The following is a 19,335-nucleotide window of genomic DNA, read 5'->3' as shown; positions in this document are numbered from 1 at the left end:
AGGAAGGAAGAAAACAGGTGAATTTTCATTTAGAAATGAAAACATCTTAACTTTCACCATGAATGGTTAAAATTTTTCACTTCCTGATCATCTTGTTGATGGACGGCTGCTGTGGTCCGTCTTCTTGCTGTCCATCTTGCCTAGCACTTTTAGCAGGCCACACCTTTTAGTTCTGGTACCAGCCCTGACTCTGGCAACACCGTACTCATTGTACAGATAGGTAAGCTGAGGTGGGGTTCCTTGTCTGGGGTCCCCTGATGGCGGAGTGGCCCAGCGGGTGTTTGAGTCTCTTACACGGTCGTTCAGCTCCTGTTCTCTCTGTTTCCACGGGTCCCCTTGCCAGATGTACTTTGGAGTAAGGACAAAGAAATGAGAACAAATGTTTGGGTGCTCATCACATGAATAATGCCTTGTGCGTGGTTCCGTCCTTACTAGGTGTGTCGTGTTCCCTGAAATTCTACCTATTGCCAAAATGGTATTTTTCTTTCCAGTATTAATTAGGTTGTGGTTTGTTTTTTTTTTTAATGGAGGTACTTTGTGCAGCTGAAGTTTGTGCCCAATGAGCATAAATGGTAAATTGGATACACTTTGCTAATTGTGTTTTTTTCACATAATGGCATATGAGTATAACTTCCAGGGAAGATTGTGTAGGCCCATGTTCTTTCCTAGTGATGCTGTGTGTTCTGTCTTCATGCCTTCAAGAACATCTTGCTGCCTTAAACGAAGTCATTTCTGGACATTGTCTTCTGCATTTAGCCTGTAAAAATCCATCCATTCAGCCTATGGTTTTTTTATTAGAAAACAAACAGAACACACATTCAGCCCTAAGAAACGAGCAGCCTTGGAAGGCCAGGCCAGACTGAGGGCAGCAGTTGCCCTGTGGTTCAGCCTCCCTATGACCTTGCTGTTTCTGTACCTGAAGGTACATTTCTTACTTTATGTTATTTAATTTAAAAAAAAAAAAAAAAAAAAAAAAAGCCTTGTTCTCAAGCGGGAAAAAGCCATTTGGTGGAAGATTTCAGGGCCGTGCTTTGTGGGTGAACAGCCTTCCTCCAGACCCTCTGCTGGGCTGAGTCTACCTCCTTGCAGATTGGAGAGGCGAGCCCTTTTTCTTTAAGCTCCTGAATGCGTTTTAAAAATGATTTATCTGGGGCGCCTGGGTGGCTCAGTCATTGGGCGTCTGCCTTTGGCTCGGGTCATGATCCTGGGATTCTGGGATCGAGCCCCGCATCGGGCTGTCTGCTCGGCGGGAAGCCTGCTTCTCCCTCTCCCACTCCCCCTGCTTGTGTTCGTTCTCTCACTGTGTCTCTGTCAAATAAATAAATAAAATCTTAAAAAAATGATTTATCTATTTATTTGAGAGAGAGAGATAGGAGACTTATAAGTGTGGGGAGGGGCGGGGGGAAGGAAAGAGAGAGAGAAAATCTCAAGTAGACTCCCCACTGAGCATGGAGCCTGCTGTGGGGCTTGATCCCAGGACCTTGAGATCATGACGGGAGCCAAAATCAACAGTTGGCCACCCAACCGCCTGAGTATCGAGGTGCCCCCCAAATACATTGTTAAGCTTCAGTGTGGAAATCATTTCACAGGAAATGTCGTTGGAAATAATGAATTCAGCCATACTAGGTGTCAGGTATGTTCTAGAAAGAAATGAAGTATGGAACAGACAAATGTTTCCAGATAGGGTGGATTTTTCTTTTTCAACATTCTGTCAAAACCCTCGCCTGCTCCATGATGAAGGGAGACAAAGCTGCTGAGGAACTGATCTTGGTTCTGTGCTTTCAGTGGACCTGCTGGGGCTCTTGAAGTGGCGTTCCAACACCAGCCTGCTGCAGCAGAACTTGAGACAGCTGATGAAGGTGGACGGCGGCGAGGTGGTGAAGGTAACACACAGTGTGGGGGCCCTTGCTCCATTTCTCTTCCCCGTGGGAGCAGACCTAGGCACTGCCTCCACGGTGGCGTGGGCTCCTGGCTATAATCCCTTGATCGGACGTGAACATGGACCTAGAAGTGGACAGGCTCCGGCTTGGATTCCGATTGGGAGGGCCATCTGGCTTCCCGGTGATGGGCTCTGGGGTCAACCTAGTCTTGGGTTCTGGCCCTTCTTCTAGTGGGTCCTCCCTGTGGGACGGACAAAGGTGAAATAATCTGTTCCAGGCTTCTTTCCTCTTGCTATGTAAAGGAGACCATGGTAATGCCTTCTCATAGGGTTGTTTGGAGGTTCATGAAACCTGTAGTCTGGATCTGGCACATGGGGGCCCTAGCATTCAGCCCTATTATTATCATCTTATCAGCATTATTACCATCCTCATTATTATTAGTCCTGGCTCATGAGTCACCTAGAACTTCTGTGGTTGACCTGGAGAGATGGGTGGTGTGGCATGAGGATCACAGCCCTGGGAGTCCTCTCTTGACCGTTTTTGTCCCCCTTGTGATCTTGGACTCATTTCTTAGCCTTACACAGAGCAGGCTCTGGAAGAGTGTCAGATCAGACTGGAGTGACCCAAGATCCCTTGGAGAGACCCAGTTACGTAATTCTTCTTTAGGGAATTGCTGCTTCTGATACTAGGCTGTTCTCGCCTCTCATTGGCTCTGATGATGTCTCCTTGTTTTTTTAAAGATTTATTTATTTATTTTAGAGGGAGAGAGAGAGAGTGAGAGCGAGAGAGCATGAGTGGGATGGGCAGAAAGAGAGGGACAAAAAAAATCTCAAGCAGAGTCTGAACTGAGCGTGGAGCCTGACATGTGTCTCGATCCCCTGATCCTGAGATCATGACCTGAGCTGAAACCAAGAGTCAGACACTCCTCCAACCATACCACCTAGATGTCCAGACTTTTCCTTTTCTATTAGGAAACCCATTTCCAGTTTCAGGAGGCCCCATTTGGCCTGCAGACGATAAGCGGGTCCACACTTGCGGTGTTCTGTTAACGAGGTGTCTATAGCCAGGTCTTTCCGTCTCTGGCTCGGTCCTTCGCCCTCCACGAGAGTGACTGCAGGAGACTGCCTTATCTCTGTAAAAATTAATTACTTAAAATGGCCTTAATTAAGCAGCAATGTGGTTAACTTCAGTATAAATTAATTTGGTTGCACCACTTTCTGAGATTCATTGTATAACCATTCAAACATCTCCTTGCTAATCTTCTAATTTTAATCATCTTTTTAGGTTCTTGTCTGCTACCTCTGGCTTGGACAATGTTAATTGCATTTTAAACTTCCTGGGTTCTGTAACTTCCCTGATTCAGATGGAAACTGGGTGAATAAGTTAATGTAACTTTAGAAGATACACGGTTAATGAGATTTTGTCCTTTCTCATTTTTAAATCCCTGTATCACATCAGGAATTAGCTGTATTTCTGTTGGCCTATTGTTACACGTAAGGAGAAGATCTAGAACCATCTTGTCTTACTGTTGTCCTGCACTCCCCTTACCTAATCTATTATCAAACCCTGTTGTTCAGCCCAGGAGATGGTTTTCACCAGCCCCCTCCCTCCCGTGTGCACTGGTACCAGCAGGTCTGGATAACCTGTCTGTCCATTGCTGGGGCATCTTTTGTATCCTGTTGGCCCAGAGAGGTGAGAGGACCTAAGGCCACACGGATGTTAATGGGAGGCAGGGCTGGAGGGTTTCCCAGCGCTCATGGGGTTCCTTTTCCTCTGGGGACATCACAGACTGAACTTCTTATGCTCCTCCAAGGCCCCCTCCAACCCTTACATCCATTTATAACTGGTAGGAGAGAGATGACTTGATGCGTTAAGAGTAGTATTGGCTTATTTAGTAAAAGATACAGGTGCCCATCTTGGTGGAAAATGAAAATGGTGATTATTTTGGGCCTCCAGTGGCTAGCCATCGAGAGAGGGCAGGTGTCAAAGGAGTGTGTTCGTGGGTCTGGGTGCGGGCCCTCCTTGGGGATCCTGGCATCTCTGTGCGTCCGTGGCTGCACAGCCTAGTGCAGGCGGCTCCTTCTCACTATGGCCATGTTTCTGGGCTACTGATTATGACCTTTGTCTGGCTGGCGGGGTAGTCGACTGCAGGGACTCGGTGTGTGAACCAAGACGAGCCAAAGCTTGGCACCTGGCGAGCCCAATGGCGGTAACACAGGGCAGTTAGCAGATGGTGTAAAGGTTTGACCTTTGCAAAGGTTTTACAAACTGAAGATGCTAGGAGATAATACAAAAGTCATGAGGTGGTGTGGGCCCTAGTAACTGTGGGCTGGAGGAAGGCTGATATCCAGACCAGAATGTCGGGGTGAATTTCATTCTCCTGGTGCTTGTATGTGGCACTTTCTGGTATAAAATAGGTGGTGGGTGGGTAGCAGGGGTGAATGAGGCTTTGGGGTATCTGGCTGGCTGGTCAGAAGAGCATGTGGCTCTCGATCTTGGGGTCGTGAGTTCAAGCCCTAGAGATGGTTTAAATTAAAACTGAAAAGGAAAAAGAACATAATGAGGTTTTTAATGCTCTGGTGGGTCTGAGATCTCTAACTGGGTTTGGGAGTATGTTCCTCTTCCTGAGGGAGGTCTTGGCACTGGGTTTGGAGTTACACAAAGTTTCATAGCCCGAGGTGGAACTGTGGGGCAAGCGCTGGTTTTGGGAGCAGGTCCCGGTGATTTGGTTCCCCAGTCTGAGTGCTCTAACCATTGGAGACCCACTGTGAGGACCTGAGGGCCCCTGTGGTTCTGTGTTGTGTGCATGGGCTGAGCCTTCTGGGAAGAACCTGGACTGGACATCCCATTCAGCCATTCCTTTGACACCGTTGCTGTGGGACCCTCTAGCCTGTTCTTTTGTTTTGCATAACAGCTTCATGGAGATAGAATTCACACACAACGAAGTGCACTTAATTTCCATGGTGGCGGTATGCTCAGGAGTTGGTGCCACCATCTCTACTGTCTGGTTCCAGAACATTTCCATCACAAGAGAAAGCAACCCTGTAACCCGTGGGCACTGACTCCGTACTGTCCCTGCCATTGTATCTGCTTTCTGTCTCTATGGATTTGGCTCCTCAGATGACATTTTATTATTTTATATAAATTGAGAATTATACAATCTGTAGCCTTTTGCGACTGGCTTCTTTCAGTTAGTATATTTCAGAGCGTAACATGCCACATGTTAGAACGTCATCCCTTTCTGTGGCCGCATAACAAATATTCCGATGTATGGATTTGTTCTCCCATTTATCAGCTGGTGGGCATTTGGGTGTTTGCCGCATTTTGACATTTATGAGTCAAGCTGCCCTGAATATTTGTGTACAGGTTTTTGTGTGAGGTCTGTTTTCTGTTCATTTTGATACATCTTTACGAATGATTGCTTGTGCGGCAAACGTACATTTAACTCTTTGAGGATCTGTCACCCTGTGTTCGAAACTGTTGTACTATTTTACATTTCCACCAGTGATGTGCAAGGGCTCCAGTTCCTCCACATCTGTGGAGTACATTACACTGCATCAGTGTAGTACACTGACTGTACTGCTCAAGTCCTGATGAATGCTTTTTCAGTGGGTGTGAAGTCACATCTCACCGTGGATTGGGTTTGCATGGCCCTGATGACTCATGGTGACATATCTATACTTTATACTCTTTTATGTCCAGGATTCCGTCATGTGGCCTTCTGCCTATTCTTGAACTCCCCCACTAATGGGGAACTGATTACCTTCAAGATAGTCTTTCGTGGTCTGTCTTACACTTCTTCCAGGAGAAGATGGAGATAGGATTGGAAGCCAGTTTCTAGTGTGATATAACTTTGGCGTCTCCTGATTTTTATCTCGTTCTTTAATTAATTCATGATGGTTTGTCGTTTTGGGCCCTAATGTTTGTTTGGTGAATTATAGTAGGGCTATAAAAGGAATTAGTAAATTCCTCTTGAATAAAACATGCTTCCTAGTGTTCTGCCGGGTGCCCCAGTTTCAGAGTCCCTTGCCTCTTCCGTCTGTGGGCATCTGGGTCTGTGGAAGGTCCTTCATTATACTCAGCTGGATGTTTGTCTCTGTGCGGCTTCTGCCTACTCCTTGGCTCAGGTCCTACACTCGAAAGAGCTTGGGATGAGGCAGAGCCGGTCCTCTGAGAGCTGCTGTTGAGCTCTTTGTCCCCGGACTGGTGAAGACCTGGAAAACGGTTGGGAAAGTCTTATAGGGAGGGGACCACAGGGCGGTTCCCTGTTACCCATCCTCCTCTGCTTGGCGCAGGGTGCCATGCCTTTGTTCTGAGTTCATTCATCTCCGTTTTTGTCTTGCGCATCGCATGGCTGGGAAGAGCCCCTGAAGTGTGTGGCTTCATTGGTGACATTTGGGAAAGGTGGGTGTTTGGAGTATGGCCGAAGAGGGTAATTACTCTAGGTTGGGGGAAAGTGAGGTGAGTTGACTCTGTCTGCTGACATTTTGTGTGTTTCTAGTTCCTCCAGGACACCTTGGACGCCCTCTTCAACATCATGATGGAGAACTCTGAGAGTGAGACGTTTGACACGCTTGTGTTTGATGCTCTGGTAAGAGGCTTCTGCGTTTCATCTGCTCAGGTGGGGAGGAGCTTTTCATGCTCCAGCCTGTGAGGCTGGGGGAGGGCATCCCTCCCGGTCACCTTGGAAGTGTTTTCTGTTGTAATTCCAGTCAAAGCAGTTGGGTTGTGAGGCGGTTGCTTTCAGCAGGACAGTGTAGCTCAGCTAAGGTCGTTTCTGAGGTAGAAAGAGGGACCGTCCAAAAACGTTTTAGTTCACGGACGCGCAGCAGTGCCGCTGATTCAGATGCGGCCTGCCTTATTTTACTAATGCATGTGTTGATTTGACCAACAGGTATTTATCATTGGACTAATTGCTGACAGAAAATTTCAGCATTTTAATCCTGTTCTGGAAACCTACATCAAGAAACACTTCAGTGCAACGCTGGCCTACACGTAAGTTCCTTTTTGTTGTTTCAAAACCAATGCTTTGTTTGGTGAGTTTGTTACTAAGTGCCTTTTTCATGTACTTTTGTCTGTGGTTGGGTATGTGCCCCTGCCTCCAACTCTGAATTTACTGGGATAATTTTTATCGTTGTTCCCCTCGTAACAGGCCTAGAGATCTTGTTGAAAGAAGATACGTGAGAAATCCTACCATTTGGAATAGATTCTTGTTCTCCTCTCTACCTTCCATTTGTCTTTGAAATTTTCAGTTTATGCTCGACGAGACTGTCTGTGCCTCATGGCAGCCTCCGAACCAGCTTTTGGCAAATGAATAAATAGATGTGTTCCTGCTTTGAGATTATTGGTTGTTTAGTGTGAATAAAATTCAGCTTTTTACCTCTTTGTGTATCTTTTTGTTCTTTAAAAAAAATTCTTTTTTAAAGATTTTATTTATTTATTTGACAAAGAGAGAGATCACAAGCAGGCAGAGAGAGAAGGGGAAAGCAGGCTTCCCCACTGAGCAGAGAGCCCGATGCGGGGCTCGATCCCAGGACAGTGAGATCATGACCCGAGCTGAAGGCAGAGGCCCAACCCACTGAGTCACCCAGGCGCCCCTCTTTTTAAAACTTTTTTGTTTTTTTATTTTTAAATATTTTATTTATTTATTTGACAGAGAGAGACACAGTGAGAGAGGGATCACAAACAGGGGAAGAGAGATAGGGAGAAACAGGCTTCCTGCCGAGCAGGAATCCCGATGCAGGGCTCCGTCCCAGGACCCTGGGATCATGACCTGAGCCAAAGGCAGATGCTTACTGACTGAGCCACCGAGGCGCCCCCTATTTTTTTGCTCTTTAAAGAGGGCCTTCCTTTTTATTCTAGATGCTTCAGCTGTAACTAACGTATATTCTGACTGCCCAGCCAGCTGCTCTGAACCTGCCCCCACAACCCCATACCTGGGCATCTCTCTGCAGCCAGAGCAAATGCGGTACGTCCAGGCCTATGAGGCGGCTCACCTGGTGTAGACCAGCACTGTCCGGGAACCTGGCTTCACCTGTAACTGTGTCGCTTACAAGTTTAAATTTCTGAACCTCTCTGGCCCTCAGCCTTCACCTCAGTAAAACGGGCACAATCTTACGGTTTCTTGAGACTTTTAATGAGTTATTACACATTACGTATTTGGAGTAATCCTTGGCACTTAGAAAGCTGAAGCCATTGTTATGTTTCATTATTACTAGAATGATTAGGATGAGTTCCTCTGCCTCTCTCATGGTGGGATTTATTGGCATTTATTCCAACTTTGAATTGTGTGTATGTTGCAGTGAAAAACAGAAGTAAATAATTTCTTTAAGAATATCTCTCTCCTGAGAATCACTAGAAGTGGTTCTCTTTAGTGCCAGTGGCTTGAGTCAAAACTTGCGTGTGCCTTGACCGTATTTAAGTCAGAATCTGTTTCCTTGCATGTACGCAGCCATGAACTCTAGGTCAGAGGTCTGATGCTACCTATCTGTGGGACATCGGTCATCCCGTCCTGGGCTGTTTTCATGTGTGCCTTGAGTGGCTGAGTGGGCAGAGAGCTGCCACGTCCGCATGCACAAAGAACAAGCTGCCACTGGTCCTTTGTGCTTGCTAATAAATGTTTGTTTCAAGCAATTTGTTCTCTTTGTGGAGATGTCCAGTGTGACCATACTTTGGCCAGTTCCTTTCAGACCTTGGGGAGGGCGGACCAGGTGGCGCCATCTTGCTGTGGTGACCAAGCAGGGACTCCTGAAGTGACTTGTAAGTGGCTCCCCATGGGCCATAATCTCTCTCTGAGTCAGGTTCTATCTGTGTCTTTATTGAAATGTGGCCACACGGCTCTTCTCAGATTAGCTTCCGTATTAGAGTTTCAGAGAGTCCGCACAGTGACTAAGCCTGCCATGCTGCCTTCCAGACCTTCTGTTGGCACTGCTTTCTCTGTGCCGTTGTCCTAGGTGGCGAAGTGAATATCAGGGAGTCTCCGGCAAGTTACTGAATGGAAGAAACAGAGTCCCGCTCTGTCTTTAAGACAGGATGGCACTGAGCCGAGACTCGGTACCCTCCCATTCAGCCCCTGTGATCTGCAGGAAAGGAGATTCATTTTGCAAAATATCCTTATCATGTTTTGATAAAGTAGCAGCTCCAAGTGGCTCCTTGGCAGTGTGAATCTGAGTTTTTAAGCTTCAAAATACCAAGGAGATAACTCTGATTCACACGGCTCTAACTGAATCATGGAAGGTTGTCTCTGCGTTAATGGAGTGCTCGTGGTCGTTGCTGGGCAGGGGGACGCCCTGGTAGTAAGGATCATCACAGAGGGTCTCCCTGCCGCTGCCCCTCTAGAAGCCTCGGCAGGCACAGATGTAGGTTGGACTCTCTCCGAGATAGTTACTTATGTCTTTCTTTGCGTGATGTTGAGATCTGACTTTCTCCAGAAAGGATTCTAAGAGAAGAACGGAAAGGAACCTGGGCTGTAGCTCTTACCTGCCAGCACTCCGGGGACCTCCCTGCACAGGAAGTCAGGGTGCTGGAGCCTCAGCAGGCGCTGGTCCTGGCAAGAAGAGAGGGAGGCATCTGCTACGGGGACTGTTCTTCCAGAAAACCAGCAGGGGCAGGCTCCTTTTTGTCCACAGAACTACTTTTCCTGGAGGTGGTGCAGGTCTTGCCTCCTCCTACCTGATGCCCCATTCGGTCTGCCCCTCTCAGCCAGCGCCAGGGCCTTGATCTTTCTGCCATTGCAGATGGTCTGGCTCACAGGGGTCTGGGTCGTTGGACTTCCTTATTTATTTTCCGGATCTTCGTCATTCTCTTCCCAGATCCGTACCCATCCCTCCCTCTGTCCCTTCTGTCTGTCCATCCGTCTGTCTGTCTATCCATCTGTCTATGTATCTATCATCTATCTATTTATTTGTTTTTGATTAATCTGTTGGGAAAATTCCAAAGATGTGTTTTATGGAGTATATGTTTCTTGGACCATCCATGGCTTTAATAAGAAAAGGTGTCTGGTCAAGAAGCTTGAGAAAATAAGTTAAATCAGGTGAAGCAGGTTTTACGGCAGGAGTTTAGGTGTTCTCCTGTGCCTTGAGAACCACCAGAAGACATGTGTTTTGAGCTCCCCATCCCGGCATGGGACCTGAGGGAATCTGTGGAGAGGGCCTCTCTGGCCCTGCTTCTTCCCCACACCTTGCAGGGGGCTGCTCCTCTCAGAGTCAGGCTTCTTTGCGGGGGTTCTGCAACCTGATGAGTGTTACAAATGAATTCTCGTGCACTTGGTCACCCGGAAAGCTCTTTGTTGTGATTTATCCAGACAGGGGTTATGTTCAGGACTGTTCAGAGGTTCTCCTCCATGCACGTTACAGCAGCTCCTATGGGCATCTTGTAACAGTCTCCACTCACACTCTGTTACGGACGGGCTCACAGCCTAGCTGGAGGTGCTGGCCGTGCCCTAGCAGGTTGTTTTTATGAGTATAATGAATATTTAAAAAGCCGCAGTGAGTTCTTGTTGATGACATGAACAGTTGGGGGTCAGAGCAGTTTGGTTAATGGGCTAATCTTGTTGGTGGTTGTCCTATAGGCTGCACATATATGGCTAATTTTTGGAGAATTAGAGTGCAGACCGATACATTAGGCCCCGAAACTCCACGGAAGTTAATTTAGCTGTTCTTTTATGATGTAGAAGCACAGCTTTTGGGGGTCAGCCTCATGAACAGTGAACAACGATTATTAGTTTATGGGCCAGTAATAGTAGAAAATGTAGACGTCTGGGCAGAATTAAAAATTGATTATCGTCACTGCTGCCTCTATCATTGGGAAAAAATGCATGCTCGATGTTGGAAAAAGCATTGCAAAAATATATATGGCGATGAAGAAAATGTCTTCAGGTTTATTTAGTGTTGGGAAAGGTAGTTCATCTCCTCAACCCTGGGCTTCTTGACTTGTAAATTAGGGATAATATACCTGTTCGTATGCCCAATTATTATTATTATACTCCAAAATAGTACTTGTCTTATTATGTTATTGTGACAGTTAAATTATATAATACATCTAAATGCTTAGAAAAACATCCAAAACTTAGAAAAGCAGTTTTTCAATGTTCACATCTCACTCCTGAGTGTTTTTTATGGCTCACTTTTCTTCTGTTTTGAATACATTTTATAAATACACGTCTACTGACAAGGGTGAACCAAAATAACAATAGCGCACTTGTGTATTTCTGTCCCAGTTAAGAACTGAGATACTGGGGGCGCCTGGGTGGCTCAGTGGGTTGAGCCTCCGCCTTTGGCTCGGGTCATGATCTCAGGGTCCTGGGATCGAGCCCCGCATCGGGCTCTCTGCTCAACAGGGAAGCCTGCTTCCCCTCTCTCTCTGCCTGCCTCTCTGCCTACTTGTGATCTCTCTGTCAAATAAATAAAATCTTAAAAAAAAAAAAGAATTGAGATACTATAATCTTCTGAACTTACTAATTAATTTGTGATTCCGCTGTGATTAGGAAGCTGACAAAAGTGTTAAGGAACTACGTGGACAATGCCGAGAAGCCAGGAGTAAGCGACCAGCTGTACAGAGCCATGAAGGCTTTGGAGTACATCTTCAAGTTCATCGTACGCTCTAGGGTCCTGTTCAATCAGTAAGTGTCGTCTGTTCAGCCCTCCTAGGGGATTTTGGGAGATCTTTTCCTTCCTTCCTTTCCCTTGTCTGTCTTCCTCCCTCCTTCCCTCCCTTTCTCTCCTTTTTCCTCCCTGGATTTGCTGTCTAGTGTGACAGGACTGTAGGAGATGGCCGTCCCGCGCTGGGCTTCCCTCTCTTCGGGTGACTGCCGCCCGTCTGTGAAAGGCAGGCACAAGCTGGAGCCGCGAGTTCTGTTCCCACGTCTGGAGTTCGTGTGTGTGAGTAGTGCACTGACCCTGGGAAGTATTCCACGTTGGTCAGAGGTCTTGCAGGGTGTGCACAAGGATTCTGACGTTCTTTTCAGTTTATCTTCCTGCGGAACAAAAGCCTCCAAAGAGCAATCAAAACAAGCAACAACAACGAAAGGCCAAAACCAAGTTAAATTGCCTCCCTTGGGAAGGCTGTGGGACTTCCTCTCTTTCTTTCCTGCAACCAGAATGCTATTTTGTTTCTGGAGCGATGGGGTCACGTGTGGAGTTGACGGGGGAATGGGCACTTAGCTGTTCAGCTCAGTGACTTGTTTCTCATCTTCTCTGGCTGAATTTATGCATTGCTTTTGAACTTTAAAGTGGATTGGGGTGCTAATGACTTTGTTATTTTCTGGAGAACATTAATATTTTTCCAGATATCTGTGTGAAAAGCAGAACTCCAGGTGGCCCGTGGTATGTAACTGTATGCCCGGCGACATGTGGAAGTAGGATAGTGTTGAGTGTTGAGTGTTGCGGTGACTCTCTCTGCGTGTTTCTTTGGGAGGTCAGCTGCTTTAGGTGACATGCTGTGAGTGGTGTTGGTTCACGCGATTATTCAAGGCTGATGTTCTTGTCGTGAGTTCTACACACAGAGGTGAAGTTTCACAAAACGACATTCCTGTCACTTAGAGGACACACATCGCCTTTTAAAAGCACAGTGCTCTTGAAATTTGTGAGCGAAAACTAGTCTTTGAACCAGTGTAGACCCAAATCAGTCCCTCGCTCTTCATCTGCACTCTATCTTTGTTGGCCTAGGTGGCCTTCTTTAGAAGGGCCCAGGAGAAAGGGAGGGTATTCAGAATCTAATCTTGTGCATACACTGGTGCAGAAAAAACCCCAGAGGAGCAAGTTATTGACTGTGTGTAGATCTGGAGAAGTCCTACACAGGGTAGGACCCACACTGATGACAGTGGTGATCAGCGGTTACAGCCCCTGTGTTGCTGGTTAAGGATCATTGTGCTTGTGTTCTCCGTGGAGTTGATACGATGTAGACAGCAGTCTCTGCGCTGCCATTTGATTGTATGCAGACGCCAGTTTGAGGTCATCGTGCTGTCATTCCTGGGGAAGGCCTGGAAGCCGTGCTACTTCATTTTGCTGACTATGGGGGTAGGTGTGAATCTCGCTGTAGTCTCTTTTTATTTTTTTTCTTTAAGATTTTATTTACTTATTTCACAGAGAGAGAGAGAGAGAGACAGAGAGAGAGAGAGAAAAAAAGAGAGAGAGAGAGAAAATGTGCTAGGATGAGTGGTAGGGAGGAGCAGACTCCCCACTGAGCAGGGAGCCTGATGCAGGGCTTCATCCCAGGACCCTGGGGTCATGACCTGTGCCAAAGGCAGATGCTGGCTAAGGCTGAGCCACCCAGGTGCCCCTCAGCTTTCTCTTTTCTTTAGGGTCAAAGCCATTAATGATTTTCCCACTGCTAGTTGTGAAAGATGACAAAGTAATGTAGGTTTTGTTTTCCTGGATTTTATTTTTTTTTTCTAATAAAGTTAATTCTATGAAAATGAACTTCTTGGTACCCTCTATCTTGCTTTTGTGGATTTCCCCACTAATTTTAAATCATTAATTGCTCTAAACGAAAATGTACACTAAGGTAAGAGCATGAACTTGAAAGAGCAGTGTAGTTGGATAATATGTATGGATTTTGTCATGTTTTGTTTGAAAGAATCTTAATCTTGTACAATGTATAGTCAATATGACATTGAGTCAGGAGTTTGATGATGCTCATTTTCTTCTTGAGCACACTGCTGACTTCCCTTCTCATTTGGGGATTAGGATTCAAAAGAAATGTGCATTGATAATCTATGTTGCTGTTATTGTGGTAAATTCTTTAATCTTATATGAAATAATGTGGCTAGAAAAGACTGGGGTCATCCAAGTGGACCAGTGGCGAAGTTGTTTCTTTCTCTTAATCTCTTTCAATCTCTAAGTACAAATGGTGTGATATCTTAGAACCATGGTCCATAAATTGTTGAATTTGATCAATCTTACAGAGGTTAGGAATGTGATTGGCTGCTGTTACAGGAAAGCCTGACTTAACACGGCTTAATGTGATGAGCTTCACTTCTCCTCACCATATATATAACGTGGAGCCCAGAGTAAGATTCCAGGGTTGATGCACTTGGGCCCGGGTGTCCCCATGCGCTTGGCTCCGGAGTTGCCCTTCCTCTCCCGCATCCTTAGGGTCTGTCTCTGTGTCCTCCGGCCCCACACTGGTTCCTGCCCTGCCTTTCATCAGGACTGCATTCCAAGCAGCAGAGAGGGGAAGGTATGGTGTAAACAGCCTTCCGGTTCCTCTCCTTTTTTTTTTTTTTTTTTTAAAGATTTTTTTAATTTATTTGACAGAACAGAGATCAGAGGCAGGCAGAGAGGCAGGCAGAGAGAGAGAGGGAGGAAGCAGGCTCCCTGCTGAGCAGAGAGCCCGATGCGGGGCTCGATCCCAGGACCCTGAGATCATGACCTGAGCCGAAGGCAGAGGCTTTAACCACTGAGCCACCCAGGCGCCCCTTCCTCTCCTTTTAAAGAACTTTCCCAATGCCTACAAAGTGTCATCTCCAAACTGTGTCACATGACCACCCTAGATGCAAGGGAGATTGGTAAGGACTTTTAGATGGACTTATTGATGCTTTCAACAAAATCAGAGTTCTTATAGTAAAGGCGACCGGGAGGGATATATATTGGATAGGTGATTAACATTCTCTTCCTTATGCTTTTAACCTGAATTTCTCTTGCCTGACAGCTCAAAACGCCCCTAGCTTACTCTGGGTTCTGAAGTCCTACTTAATTAGGCCCCTGAGAGCTTTTCTCGCTGTTAGTTTGGGGTCGGTCTCTGAGACGCCTGTCACTAGTATCTCCTTGGCTTTAAGTCTCTGGAGCCCTGTGTGACCCAAAAATGTGGTTCAGTCTTCTGTGCTGCACAGAAGCTCAGCAGATCCTCGCCTGTGACCCAGGGAGATGTTTTATGTTTGATGTCCTGAAGAAAGCCTTTGTTTTGGTGCTGGGTCGTATGTTGGGACAGATCTTCATCCTGCTGCCTGCCTCTGATCTGGAGTGGCCTTTGCGGGAGCCGTGGCCTGATCACGACGGGGGTCTCTTTGCTGGGATGACTTGTTTGTCATGAGCTGACACTGTCCAGGACAGAAGGGGAGAGAGGTCATGAGGCGAGTAGCAGCAGTTGCCAAAAGGCAGTGAGACTTCCCAAGGCTTCCAAGGCCCTTGTCTGGGCTTTCCTGACCTCATCCGAATACTGTAGTGAACACGGAGATTTCGATGACCAGGTCCTTCCCTCCTGCCCTTCCTCCCGTGGCCCTTGCTTCTCCCGCGTAAGGACTTAATGAGCTTGGGAGCCCTGACTGTATCCCCGACTTTAATAGTTTATTGGCCTTAGTTTTTTCCCAATTGCTTCCTAAATGTGTATCTTGGCTGTCTTCTTTGGTTCCTGAGGGCAGAGAGGAACATATGTTCTCTTCAAAACTTAGAACACAGTTGCAGCCACATTATGTAGATAAGATACTATTTCCTGCATTTAAATCTGTACTCCAAAACCGAGAACTCGGATTCTGTGGGAAGGAAAAAATCACGGCCTTCAAATCACGGACCACAGGGCTGAAAACTTGAGTAGGATCTCATTCTGCTTACCCCCACTCGCCATGGCCCCAGATTTCAGCAGCTTTTCTTCTGTGATCATCAAAGGCATGAATTCTAGATGAAATAATATTCCTCTTTCGTATCGGCTTCTGAAAGAGAACGCAGTCCTGTGTCCTACCCAGGCGTCCCGTGTGTTTGCTCCATGAGAAGTTCCTGGCAGCACCTCTCGTGTGGTGCTCGCAGAGCTGGGGAGGAAGCAGATGAGGGTCCCGTTTTCTTACCTGTGCCACATGTATTAGCTTCGGAGGAAGACCATGGCGCTCATAGCTGGAGTTGACAAGAGTGTTTTCCTCTTTGCAGTTGGAACAAACGTTAGAGGTTCTTTATTTTTCTTCTCTCAAAATGGTCTGCTGTGTTTTCAGGTAATGTAGTACTTTGTAAAGTTCCCGGGTAATTGACAGTCATTATTCTTCCAACGAACAAAGAGGTGAAACATTGGAGATGTAGATATGGATGCTTATCCCACTATTTTTCTCACTATGCAAATCCATACTTTTTGTTTTGTTCAGAAGGCTCATTTTGTTTTGAAGTGAGAACAGCAATTTTAAAACTCTGGCCCAAAGACATTTGGTTCAGAACCCACAGAAAGATTCCTGACAGCCAGGGGCACTTCTCCACTGGTTTTTGTTTGTCTGTGTTTTCTGTGTGGGTGGATCACATTAAGTGGAAAGCCAAAAAACAGACACATCCTGCTTCGGACCTTCTGAAGCAAATTACTAAAGCTAGTTATTGCTGTATTCTTCTTCTGTCTTCCCGGTGCTTTGTGGAAGCTTTGCCTGTCATCCGGTGTGCATAATTAGTTATTGATCATGAATAACTTGTTGCAGATCTGTCATTCTGCTGTCATTTCCTGGGTCACAGAAATAGAATGTAGCTAATAGACAACAGTCTTGACATTCCCTGATAATGAATACTTTTAATGTGTAAATGGAGCAAGGAGCGATAACTAGCTCTAACTCATCTAGTTACCTGCTGATAGCTCTCGGAGCTCTTTGCTCAGCCCTTCTTCTATCTGAAGGTGGGTCAAACAAGTGGCTGTTGGGTTTATTGGATAAAACCAAGAGGTGAGATTCTAGAGGCCTCCCTTTCATTACAGAAGGATGCGTCAGTGGGAATGCTGTAAAATACTAGTCATTTCTGTGTTTTAAATATGTTGATTGTCAACAGAGAAACTGCTCAGTTTTAATCTTTGAGGGATTCTTGGTAGAAATTTAGATAGCATGTACTCACTACTTATACCTTATAGATTTTGAAACTGTTACTGGGGGCATACGGATTTAGAATTGGATCTCTTGCTTGTGGATTTATAGGCAAACTCACTTTATTGCTCTTTGCATATACTGTGGTTTTTATAAATCCAACAGTTGCGGCACCCCTGCATCAAGCAAGCCTTTTGGTGCCATTTTTCCAAAAGCATTTTTGCGCTTCGTATCTCTGTGTCATGCTCAGGTAATTCTTGCAATATTTCCAACTTTTCCCTTGTTACTATATTTGTTATGGTGCTCTGTGATCAGTGATTATCAGTGGGTGAAACCCCAGATGATTATTAACACTTCTTAGCAATAAAGTATTTTTTTAAATTAAAGTATGTACTTTTTTAAAAAGACAAAATGCTGTTACACATTTAATAGACTGCACTATAATGTAAACATAGTTTTCATATGCACTGGGAAACCAGAAAATTAATTTGACTCTCTTTATTGCCATACTCATTTTATTGCAGTTACCTGGAAACGGAACTTACAGTGTCTCTGAGGGATGCCTGTACCCTTTCATCAATCTGAAAACTTGCCCTTTATCTTTTGGTTAATGTTTGCATGCAATATCTCTTCTCTTTTTTGCTTTTAACCTTTCTGTGTCTTTATATTTAAGCTGTTTCTCTTACGCATAACACATAGCTGTATCTTTATTTCATCCAGTCTAAAAGTCCTTTTAACTTAGGATATAGTCTGTTTGGATGTGATGGGTTTAGACTTATTTTCTGTTCATTTCCTCTTTTATCCGTCTGTAGTACGATCTCCTTTTTCTCCTTCTTTGCGTTCTTTTGTAGAAAGCCTGATGGGCTTTTTCTGGTCTCGTTTTCTCCTCTTTTGATCTGTTAGTGATCTGTTCTTCTACTGTTCTTTTAATGATTTTCCTACATGTGACAACATGTGTGTTGGAATTCTTACAGAATAATTAAAATCATTACTCTTGCCACTCCCCTGATAACACTAGACATGGCTGGAACAGAGCACTCTATTTCCACATGAAATCTCCTTTTTAAAATTATTATTGTTTTGCATTTCAAGATACCTATATTTTATGCCTCATAAGACACAACTATTACTATTTTGTACAGTAAGTATTAATTCAATAAATTTTTAATTTATTATCATATTTTGAGTTTTCTTTCAATTTCATGTTTATCTATGAGGTTAGTTTCCTTCTGCACTCCCCCCTCCGACCCCCCCCCCCCCAAAACTCCTTGTAGAATTTCTTTTAATAAAAGACTGCTATAGGGTTTGTATGAAAATCATTTATTTCCTCCTTGGGGTTTTTTTTTTTTTTTTAAGATTTTATTCATTTATTTTACAGAGAGAGATGACAAGCAGGCAGAGAGGCAGGCAGAGAGAGAGAGGGAAGCAGGCTCCCTGCTGAGCAGAGAGCCCAATGTGGGGCTCGATCCCAGGACCCTGAGATCATGACCCGAACCGAAGGCAGTGGCTTAACCCACTGAGCCACCCAGGCGCCCCTCCTCCTTGTTTTGAAGGAAAATTTTTATTTAATATCGAATTATAGTTTGGCAGTTAGTTCTTTCAGATACTGTGCTCTTTTCTCTTCCTTTCCATCTTTTCTGGTGAGAAATCAGCTTTCAGACTTCTTGTTATGTCTTTGAAGGTGACGGTGTGTTTTGTTTGTTTGTTTTTCCTCTAGCTGTGCTTACAATATGTTGTTTCTGTGGTTATGAGCAGTTTTACTATGGATTTTATAGGAATGCTTTTACTTTTTTTTATCCTACATTGGATTTTCAGAGCATCTTGAACTTTGGATTGATTTTTCTCTATTCATTTTGGCAAATTTATTGTCATTATCTATTCTGGTGTCATATTTGTCACCTGTGTCTCTTCTGGAACTTCAGTCATATATGTATTAGACCCTTCATTATACCCTACATATCTCTAACACTCTTTTGTCTATTTTCTCCCTCTGTGCTTATTTTCATGTTGATCATCTTCCACTTCACTAATTCTACCTTTTACTTGGTCTGATCTCAATTTAACCCACATAATGAATTCTTAATTTTAGATATTATAGTTTCTAGTTCTAAAGTTTTCATTTGATTTTTTTTTGTAGATTTATTTCTCTACTAAACTTCTCATCTTTTTTTTTTCTCTATCAATTTTTTCATATTTCCATCTTTTTATTTTCTCCATTTTTTTCCTGCTTTAAAATATAGTAATTTATGTTGACATTTTTGCTAGCTAGCTACAGTATCTTGATCACCTGTCTGTCGTTCTGTTCCTGTTGTCTTTTTTTCTTTCTCGTTTGGTCACGTGGTCTGTTCTATTTTTAGTTAATTTTTACTTAAATGTAGCTCCAGATGATGGTCTCTTCTTTCAGAGATGATCATCCTTTCCCCTTCTAGGCAGGACATGGGACTGGCCTTTTACTTTAACAAGGCTGTGTGTAGCCTTCGCAGGCTTTGGTCTACATTTGGTTGGTTCCTGGTTCCCCAGAGTTTTCAGTGGAGAATCTGCTCTGTCATGTGGGACCCATCTCCCTGGCATTTTCTAATTCATTACCATTCATTATCTTTGGAGACTGATAGAAAGCCCACTCTACAGAGATTTTTAGTCTTCTACCCCCATGAGGCTCTAAGATTGGCAGATGTCCTGAGGACGAGAGTTGACTGTGTG

At 44.8% G+C, this 19,335-nt stretch overlaps 1 protein-coding gene across 3 annotated transcripts in view; it reads left to right on the top strand.

Moving 5' to 3' along the window:
* DOCK1 (dedicator of cytokinesis 1) overlaps positions 1–19,335 on the top strand; it is a 497,269-nt gene that overhangs the window by 105,622 nt on the left and 372,312 nt on the right. For all 3 annotated transcript variants that reach the window (XM_045068856.1, XM_045068857.1, XM_045068858.1), the window contains exons 19-22: positions 1,786–1,883; positions 6,382–6,471; positions 6,775–6,875; positions 11,365–11,499. In XM_045068856.1, coding sequence (XP_044924791.1) covers positions 1,786–1,883; positions 6,382–6,471; positions 6,775–6,875; positions 11,365–11,499 — 424 coding nt within the window. The remainder of the gene's footprint in view (positions 1–1,785; positions 1,884–6,381; positions 6,472–6,774; positions 6,876–11,364; positions 11,500–19,335) is intronic.

This window comes from Mustela putorius, unplaced genomic scaffold, assembly GCF_011764305.1.
Source record: "Mustela putorius furo isolate JIRA1106 unplaced genomic scaffold, ASM1176430v1.1 tig00003909_pilon_pilon_pilon, whole genome shotgun sequence".
Classification (NCBI taxonomy): Eukaryota; Metazoa; Chordata; class Mammalia; order Carnivora; family Mustelidae; genus Mustela; species Mustela putorius.
The sequence above is the reverse complement of the archived record's forward strand: the minus strand, read 5'-3'. Positions and strand labels throughout refer to the sequence as shown.